Source organism: Amaranthus tricolor, chromosome 4 (assembly GCF_026212465.1).
Source record: "Amaranthus tricolor cultivar Red isolate AtriRed21 chromosome 4, ASM2621246v1, whole genome shotgun sequence".
NCBI lineage: Eukaryota > Viridiplantae > Streptophyta > Magnoliopsida > Caryophyllales > Amaranthaceae > Amaranthus > Amaranthus tricolor.
Window position 1 is genome coordinate 22,253,417 of NC_080050.1, and position 10,679 is coordinate 22,264,095.

At 39.0% G+C, this 10,679-nt stretch overlaps 1 protein-coding gene across 1 annotated transcript; it reads left to right on the plus strand.

Moving 5' to 3' along the window:
- The first annotated feature begins 7,035 nt into the window (after window positions 1–7,035).
- On the plus strand, window positions 7,036–9,090 carry LOC130810842 (uncharacterized). Its single transcript, XM_057676967.1, has 3 exons — window positions 7,036–7,389; window positions 7,459–8,004; window positions 8,077–9,090. The coding sequence occupies exons 1-3, from the start codon at window positions 7,309–7,311 to the stop codon at window positions 9,088–9,090; spliced, it is 1,641 nt and encodes a 546-aa protein (XP_057532950.1). The 5' UTR covers window positions 7,036–7,308.
- Window positions 9,091–10,679: the final 1,589 nt, after the last annotated feature.

The window sequence follows — 10,679 nt, forward strand, 5'->3', positions numbered from 1 at the left end:
AACTAAACAGCAAATTACCACTTAGTGGCCAGCAACTAGACTGTCCTTAACACCAAGGTTCAAATTTAAACAAAGGACTAATGCGAGGCTTAATTAAAATTCTAATCAATTAACAACGATCCAACCATACAAGCCAAACCGATAGAGTCAAATAATGTTGACCAATTCAATTAATACCAAAGTAGGATAACCAAATCAATTAAAACCAAGGATAACTTTTCCAAAACAATTTAACAAAATCAAGTTAACAATATTTTCAAGTCGTACTTGGAACAGACACAGTGCACAAATTCGCGGCCCACTAAGCCTAGATAAAGTCAGGGCGAAGCTCAGGTCAATCACAATGATATAACTCTGTCTAAGAATGGCCAATCTTTCTCGTTTTCCGAGGATCCAGCATAACGAGAACGACAACTAAATCTAAAACTAATCTACTATAGACGTGTTGTCCAATCGAAGGAACCACTATAGATGAAACAGTCGTATTATTAGGAGATTTCATTAGTCGTTTTTAGTGCCTAATTTTTCTTATATATTTGTTCGTTTCTAATTATAATTTAATTAGTGATGGTAGTAATTTGAAAATTCTCTACAATGATTAGAAACTTGTTAATTCGTAACACGATTATGAATCGTAACAAGTAACGTAAACTTTGGAGGTAAAACTTAAAGTTGAGCAACTACCCATAACAGTTCGAAAAAAATTTTAATTATTACCCAAGCATATTATATAACCATGATGGGAGTAAATTAAATATTTCTCACATATACAAGTGATTTTTAAACATGAAGTACAAGTTACATAACTTGTTACATGTACAACAACTTTTACCCAAACTTTAAACTATCTTAGATAAACCTTTCTTATACCATAATAGACCAAATTGAGGACAAAAAGCACTCCAAATCAGCCCCAAACAGCAGCTAATATGGCTGTCCCAAATCCCCTTAGTAGCTCCTTGTTCACTTACACACTCAAGCCAATCACACTACCCAAAACCCCTTTTGTTCTACCCAAAGCTTGTGCATCATTACAAGCATGCAAGAGGCAAATATTTGAAGCAAAAACACTCCATTTTTTGAATAATTATTCAGCCATAAACCCCAACACATTGCTCCCAAGTTCATACATGAACAAACACTAGAATCCTTCAAACTTTCAATAACTAGAACACCTTCTTTTCTCATCAAATCTCCTTCAAAAACCCATCTAAAACTTCTTAAAATTTATGTTTATAAACTCAAATCTCCCATAAAAATAATCTTCATCTTAAGAGCTTTCCATAGACACCAAACTTGAAGAAATCCACCAAGTATAGAGTAAGTTATGTTCATTTCCTTATTCCACTAGTTTTGTTAAAACTTGTTCATGTAAAACATTTTTTTACATGAATCTTTCTATAAACTAAGATCATTATAAAATGAGTATTTTATCTCTAAACTAAGAAAATCATCACTTATAAATCTATAAAAATAGGCCATAATAGAAAGTAAGAAGATGTATTTCCACAAACATATAAATTTTGTTACTTAAAGGATTCAAATAAAATTATGGGACTTAACTAAGTATGTTGCTCAACATAATAAGTATACTCCAAATATATTAAAATCATCACAAGTATTAGTCTAACAACTCTAACTTGGAAAAACTAAGTGCATGTTAGAAATCCAAAATTATTATTGATTTTTGGATGAATGCAATATGTTTAGTTGAAGAGTTGGAGTTGAGACTTGAAGGGCAAGGACCCGAAGTTAGAACCGCTTCTAAGAACGCGTAGGAGCTTATGGAATAATTATATAGGCTTGGAGTCGAGGTATGTCACATGGGGTGATTTTTTTTAAAAGGATTTAAGAACAAGTTGGGAAAGTTTATGTATAAACTTTTTTTTTTAAAAAAAAAATAAATAAATTCCCAAAGAGAAGTTCTTAAATCTTGAAAAATGATGTCAAAATGATAAATATGAGTATGAAATATTTTATTACATGTATTATTATTGTGGGCATCATGCATGTTGATTTTATAAATTATTGTATGTTTAAAGGCATGTTTAACACAACTTTGTGAAAGTTATTGTGATGGAAATGATTATATGAATTTGAAAATATTTGAAATTCATTTTAAAAGAAATTTCCATTAGCTATATGTTAAGAAAATTTCTTGGATACTTTTTGTTCAGATTATTCGTTAAAGTGATATTTTAATGGATTTTAAGGTCTTAAATACTCTTATAATAAAACATGGTATTAGATGAACCCTTCATCATCAAAAATAATTAATAAAAACATATTATAATGTCTCCAACAAGATTTGTCCAGAATATATTTAGTTTGGAATTTTTTTTATTATTTTTGAATAATCGTTAAATTGTTTATCGGTAAATCTTAAAATGGTAAAATATAAAATAATTACCAAACAAAGACATATGGACTTGAAATTTTTATCACATACTCATATGGACATTATGTAAAATTGGTAAAAGTTTGGGAAGGTTTCGTTGACATTTAAGGACCTTAATAAGTTTTACTCGGTTATTAGTAATCGGTAAGTTTGAAAACGGTAAAATATAAACTAAATACTAAATGACGTATTTTGGACATGAAAATTTTATGAGACACTTATATAAACAGTAGATACATGTTCAAAAATTTATATGGATTTTCGTGACCATATATGGACTTAAATAAATTTTATTCGGTTTATTGGTAAAATAACGATATTAATTATTAAAAATAGCCCACATGATTTTTAATGGTTATTTAAAATTTTTTACCCCTTAAAATAGCTTCTGGAATATCATATAATTTTTATAATATTTTATTCGGACTCAAATAATTTTAAACCTATTTTATTCTATTTATCGATAAAATATCTATACAAAATAATAAAACATCATACATGAGTTTTATAAGTTCAAATAGCCTAATAAATATGTTATATGACTTCTGGAAATTTGGTATAATTTTATAAAATAAATTATTAATTATTTACTAATTTATCAAATTAATAGACAATATTTATTTATTAAAAAGTGTAATATTATTGATTAAATTTTGGTAAAAATAGACCTATATAAAAAAATTTATAATTATATTAATAACCTACTACCTCATAGTATAAATTAAGTTTAAATTAGATGGTTTATAAATTTTATGGATTTAAGACACCATTTAAATAACGGTAAATATCCAAATTGTCGAAAATAATTGTAAGATCGTTATAAATTCGCATAACCAATTATAATCTGATGGGACAACCTTAAATTCATTTTAAATAAGGTATTATAGTGACTTGATTAATTTGGGCCTTGTTGGAGAATTAATATGTACTTTGTAAATCAATTATCGATTTTATTGCCGACAAAACTATCTCATATTTAAGAAAATAGTGTTTTATGAAATCTTCTGTCGTAATGATTTTATAGACTTATGAATCATATTCTAGTTGTTTTGAATGAATTTCAAAACCCTTTTAAGTTAAAACCCTTTTAAGTTATATTTACTTTAAGAAGGATTGAAACGAAACATTTTAGTGGTTTCCTTAAAAAAAAATTATATTTGTTTCGGTGATGAAACGAGGAAGTGCAAATGACACTTAAAATACCTGGAGATTGATGGAAGAGTGATCAAGTGAAACGGTTTATAAGAGAAAGCGACTTGAATTCCTGCAATACAACACGTTAGCCTTGTCCGGGGGGTGATCTCCCGGAAAACCCCTCCGACGCTCAAGTTAGAACGTAGATCGGAAATTAATGAATGACAGATTGTAGAATGAATGCAAGAAGGAAGGTCGGGATTGGGATTGCTGGTGCTAGTGCTAGAGTTTAGGAAGGCTAAGGAAGTAATGTAAGCAAGGATACTAGGAAAGCTATATCAGATGATCCTCCCTCCTTGATGGTAGCTTCTATTTATAATGGTGAAGAAGGGGAGTTATTTCTGAGAAGAAGTGGACTAACATGGGAGTAGTGGGAGTAATGGGAGGTGGACTGGTCAGGGGAAGAATGGACAGTTATTCATCTGAAGCAAGGAGAGCCAAGCATGTATGAAGAGTGGAAGGCGGTGGGTGGTTATTCTCCTTAAAAGGAGGATAGCCACAGGAGAGGGATGGCAAAGGATTTAAGTATGCGGGAGGTAAAAACCTATGGGCCTGCCAAAGAAGAAAAGAGGTCCAGCCAAAAAGCCTATTGACTAAAAGTCAAAGTCAAATCCCGAAAGGTCAAAGGGTATTTTAGGGATATGATGCTAATTATTTAATTAAAAACAATACCATGACATTTAGCCCCACGCATGAAGGACAATATGAGGGGAGAGTCCCGACGCCCTGAAATATCTTCCTTCATGCGGATAAATATGCACCCATCGTAATTGATTTAGTGAAGGGACACGATCATAGAGAACATGCGAAAGCCCCATGAGGATGAACACATGCCCAATCTGGCGAATTTTCTGATGAATCATGAAAGTTGAGCTTGAAAGCTTTGAATCGACTGTTCATATGCCAAATTCCGAATTGTAACGAAAAAGATATGACCTTTTAAACTTGTCAGGCAAGAACACATTGAATACGGGTCAAACGGACATATGAAGCCGCGGCTTGAAGTATGCCGCGAAGTAGCCCCAGACGTGTTAATACATCAGCGAAATGGTGAATGCGGGATCTAGATTCCGCGACATCATATTTCGGCCCTTGCTTTCACTGATATTGCAGAAATCAGGTTTTCAACAAAACACCCAAGGAGGGTCCGACTTATCGACTGTGCGGATTAAATCAACTGTCTGTTTTGAACTGATACCGCGTAACGTCAAGGGTATTTGCGAATCAAATTCTTGGTAACGACGCGGCATTTCATTCTTCTCAACATTTTTACCCCTATACCCCTATGGTTGAACTATGCCGCGAACTAATAGTTTGCGTCTTCATTCGTAAGTTCAGCACGGGAATCCTCCTCCAATACTTAGAATATTTTGAGAAAGAGAAGGACCACCTGGGGGTCCGACTTATCGACCACACGGATATCTTTAAAAATATTCAGTACTTGGTCCAAGCAGCCCTCTTTATTCCAGCATGATACGGAATGAGCCCCAGAACTCGCATCTTCGATCCCACGGACACACATGAGAGGTTCTATACTTAGAATTTTTTTTTTTTTTTTTATTTTTTTTATTTTTTTTTTACTTGGATTAGGGTCATTTGGGGGTCCGACTTATCGACCATACGGAAATCCTCTTAAGAAATTTTCATGTTTCCTTCCATCACATTTCATTTGTCGTGTCCATAAGTCGGACAGCTGAACGTGTGACCTTCATTCTTCAAATGATTTCCCTTTCAGGAGATTCAATTTAGGGTCAGACTTATCGATCCTCCGGACATTGTCTGAAGGACTTAGAATAATTATACATATTCTACCCTTCCCTGGGAGTCCGACTTATCGACTCATCGGCTGGATGGTTTGATACTTAAACAAATTGATGATGTTTGTTCTTTAATTGAGGGTCCGACTTTTCGACCTCCCAGCTAAATTCAAGGATTTAACACTTAGAAAAAATTTGCAAAATCACCCCTTCAACTAGGGTCCGACTAATAGACCTCACGGACATTTTTAAACACTTGAGAAGAAATCTGTTGGCTTCCCCTCATCGGGAGTCCGACTTATCGACTTCCCAGCTTTCATTTGGAATTTCAACTTTTCTTTCAACTGTTCAAACCCAAAGTGAAGCATTTATTGCTGTTATAAATAGGGTAGTTGGAATAGTTCCATCTTACCTAATCTTCATTAACTCTTTTCAAATCTTCAAATTGCAAGAGAGAAAGTAGAGAGAAACGCTCAGACAATCCTCATCCCTCCTTCAAACTTCTGACAAATCCTTCGAAGATCTTCAAGGTTTCTGACAGATCTTCATCAAATTTCTGACGAATCTTCATATTTCTCTAAGGTATTCAAACTTTTCCCAGATTTTTCGAATTTCTTCAAGTTATTCTTCAAACTGTTCTCGAATTTCTTGAATATCTTCAATCTGTTCATGAATGCTAGCCTAGAACTTTGAATTTGTTTATGAATCTAGTCTCCATTCTTTACAAGTTTCGGCTTTTACTTTATTATTATCATGGATGTCGCGACTACTAACTCAGACACCAACCCTACTAACTTGCCGGAAACTCCTTTAATAGTACGTAGGCGTCTTAATAAAAAGGGTTTACCAATGGATGACTCGGATGAAAGTAGTTCAGTGAGAATTACCCCCCATTATGAACCAATAAAAGCTGGGGATGAGTCGTCCGTATCTCCTATATACCCTCCGGAGATTATGAAAACTGCTCCTTGGGAAGTGAGCATTGCTTTCTTTCCAAATTACTTGCCGCGAATAAATCCTGACCTAGAAGGGTTATTGTATGTAGATATGGAAAACCTTGAAGGATCAGCCGAGTCTTCAGGAAGGGAGAGTGCGGCGCCAGCTCCTCCTCCATTCTACATTCCAGACGGCGGGCCTCTAAATTACTTTATTGACGTACAGACTAAGAGAGATCTAGACAACCGTCGGGAGGCCATCTCTCGAAAATGGGGTTTAAAAGATAACATAAATATTATTACCCCGGGGAATTATGACACCGTTAGGTTTCCCCCTCCACATTGTATAGCCGTATACTTTCCTTCTTTTGAATTAGGGCTTAGATTTCCTCTTCACCCGTTTTTTAGAGAGGTGTTAGAGTTTTTGGACGTCTCAGTGCCCGAGTTATACCCGAACGCCTGGGGTTGTATGGTGGCCTTTTTGATCTTGTGTAAAGTTTTGGCCGTGCCACCAACACTCACAGCTTTTAGATATATATTCAGAGCCCGCCTATGTAATTCCCAATCATACGGCTGTGGCTGGATTACTTTCACCCACCGTCGAGGACTGAAGATAGTCCAAGACCTCCCCGATAACCAGAAGGGGTATAGGACAAAATTCGCATACTTATACAACTCAGAGGGATGGAATATCAAGACCTCTTTTGATATAAAGCCCAATCTCTCGGGTTTTAATAACGGGATCCCGCAATGTTCCTTTAACGATGCGGTGATCATAGAATATGCAAAGATGGACGTTCAATTGGGAAGGAAACCAATGAACGTCCAACTTAATTGGATACCTGGTCGTCCTGAGCTGGAGAATGAGAACCTCCTCTCAGCCTTCGGCATTAGCTTGGCTATCGATCGGAGTAAGAGTTGCCGAGTTTCTTCCTTTCCTTTTCTATAGTACGTTTGACTGTTGCTAACTCATGCTTCTACAGGGATAGCCAAGCAAAATCTTCGAGCCAAGAGTCCTGAACTAATGAAGAAATTCAGCGTTCTGAGACTTGCTTCAGGGGCCATCCAGCGGGCCGAGGATAAGCCTCTTCCCCTTCCTCCAAAGGTATATCTCTATACAAAGTTCTGTTGAAAAAAGATTTTTGTTGATTCTTCCTAACTTCTTCTTTTGTAGGACTCGGCAACCGTGGAGAAGGGTCTGGAGGACGTGCCTTCGGAGCAAGAGGCTCTCCGACTTCTTGAAGAAAGAAAGCAGGTTCATATCCCCGATGAATCTGAGAGGGTGGTTCCTCCTCAGACGAGGGGTGCGACAAAAAAGAGTGGGAAGAAGAAGAGGAAGCGGGATTCTTCTTCCCACAAGGAGAAGTCGGCAAAGAGGCCCTCCGGGGGCGCGGTCCCTACCGCCCGTCCCCTCCAAATAAGGCCAGTTGAAGAGGAGACCTCGCCCCTTCAAGACTCTCCACGGCCATCTTCAGATAAAGGGAAGGAGAAAATGGGGGAATCTTCCGCGGCTCCCTCCTCTCAATATGCCGAGGTTTACCGTCGCCGGGAGGTTTCCCCTTTTCGACGCGACACACCCTTTCCGGAGCTGGGGCATAAGGGCTTAGTAGTCCGCTTTAACAGGGCGACGTCCAACTTAATCAGCAAAGTGGACGTCGACCTTTTAGAATCTATGCCCCCCCGTGATAGGGTGCGTCAAGCACAAGCTTCGGCGGCGGAGGTAATAACTTTTAAACTCAGTAATATGATTATTTTTTGCTTCCAGATTTCTTTAATAATCGTTCCTTTGCAGGCGTTCATACGGTTGGCCTTTGAGCTCGACGCCAACCGTCAAAGTGCCGCGGACCAGGAAACCATGGCCGCCCTTACCTCCCGCTGCGAAGAGCTGAACGAAGAATTAACAAAACTGCGGGAGGACCTGCCGAGCCTCAAAGAAAAACTGGCCAAGTGCTCTGAGCTGAAAGAACGCTTGGTCAGAACCGAACAATGGCGGGAAAGGGCGAGGAAGCAGCTGGATCAGATCGTTGAGAACTTGGATGCTGCTTCCACCAGGTCCGCGAGCATCAGCCATGAGGTCGACTTGCTGATGGATACTCATGCCAAGCTCGTTCATCAGAACCAGCAACTAATGCAGCAAGTGTCGGCCGATTCTTCCCATTTCAAAATGATTCTATCCGCGGCTAAAGTATACAAATTGTGCCTAACCAGGAAGGCCCGGATAGCTCGAGATTGGCTTCTCTCGGATGAGCCGGAAGCGTCGAAGTTTCTCGGAGATCTGACGGCCGAGATGGTGAAGGCCGGAACCATGATTAGTGACGAGAAGTATCGTCTGGCTGCCGCAGAGTTGGGCATGGATTTTACTTCCCTTCAGCAAACTGCTGAACAAAAGGGGAGTGAAGCTTTGTCCAACCTTGCTCCTGTCTTGGACGGGGAGTCGGCGGTACTGGTCGACACGGTCTGGGACGCGGCCGAAAAGAGGGCCTGGTCTGAAAAGATAAATGCCGAGGCTGAGAGGGAGGCTTTAAGTCTCGACTTGGAGCAGCTGGCTCTCTCTTCTCCTCCGGCGTCAGATGTCCCAGAGAACTTGACGCTCTCCAACCTGGAGGTTCTATGCCTTGATCTATCGAATCTCATTATTGACGAAGGCCGGAACCTCCAGAGCTTGTCCCGGGAGTTGTCTGAGATCGGGGTGGAGCCGTTCAATGTTGAAGATTATGTCAGCTTCACCCCGAGTTTTGAAGAGGGAAGGATCGAATCTCCTCCGCCGCCGGGTGAAGATGTCGAGGCCTTTTTTGACGATGTATAATCTTGTATTTTAGTAACCTTATTTTTTGTAAACATTCAACTATATTTTGAATATTCGATGTATATATTCCTGATTTTTTCGTGATATCCATGCTTCTATTTGTTGAGCCGTGGCTTCTTTCTTCTGAGGCCGCGGAATATTACTTAAAGGACGTGATTTTTCGATGTCACGTATAGGCGACGTCAAGGAAATTTGGACTTAGAATATTTTCAGCCTTCAGACCCCAGTAGGGGGGTCCGACTTGTCGATGTCCCGGTCGCGGGTAATCTTTTTGGGAGACTTGGATTTTCTTTTGAACTCAGGGACCCCAAACTGGGGGTCCGACTTATCGACGTCCCGGTTGGGAAACATCTTTTGGAATATTTTGAACTAGGGGACCCCAAACTGGGGGTCCGACTTATCGATGTTCCGGTTAGGAAACATCATTGTAAAGACTTAGAATGTTTTGAACTAGGGGACCCCAAACTGGGGGTCCGACTTATCGATGTCCCGGTTGGGAAACATCATTGTAAAAACTTAGAATGTTTTGAATTAGGGGACCCCAAACTGGGGGTCCGACTTATCGATGTCCCGGTTGGGAAACATCATTGTAAAAACTTAGATTATTTTGAATTAGGGGACCCCAAACTGGGGGTCCGACTTATCGATGTCCCGGTTGGGAAACATCATTGTAAAAACTTGGAATGTTTTGAACTAGGGGGACCCCAAACTGAGGGTCCGACTTGTCGAAGTCATAGGTTCGTTAGTGACTTAGAATAACTTGATAATGGGACCTCTCTCAAGGGGTCCGACTTTTGGATATTACTGATTTAATAAGATTTGCAATAGATTTTTACCAAATAGTTGCGAACATAGGTGCCAGATAATCTGAAACTGAAACTTCTGTTATAAAGGATTGATAAGAATACAAAAGTGAATTCGAATGACAACGCAACTACGTTGCGGGATGAGTGTAGTCGCGGATTGATGCTGCTAACACTGATACTAGTAACTGATTGCCCCTTGCAAATTTTATTAAATGTAGAATTTCTTTAGGTGGTCTCCATTCCATGGACGGGGTAGTTTTTTTTCTTTCATGTCTTCTAGTTCGAAAGTTCCCGGTTTGATGATGCGGGTGACTTTGAAAGGGCCGTCCCATTTGGCTCCTAGCTTTCCTTTTTCCACGATCTTTCCCGTAGCTTCTATTTTTCGAAGGACCAAATCACCCATTTGAATGCGCCTGGTTTTTACGTGGCGATTGAAGCTACGGATCATCTTCTGTTTTTGTGCTATTGATCTCAGCATCGCGTTTCCTCTTGTTTCCGGCAGCAGATCTAAGTTTGCTCTTTTTCCTTCCTCATTTTCGTCGTGTGAGTAGTAGGTGACCCTTGTAGAGGGTATGCCTATTTCAACTGGGAGCACGGCTTCAGATCCATATACTAAAGAGAAAGGTGTATGCCCCGTTGCGTCTTTGATGGTTGTTCGGCTTGCCCATAAGATGCCTGGTAGTTCTTCATCCCAATTACCTTTGACTCCCTCTATCTTCTTCTTAATGCCATTCAGGATCTCTTTGTTTGCGGACTCCACTTGACCGTTAGTTTGCGGCCTGG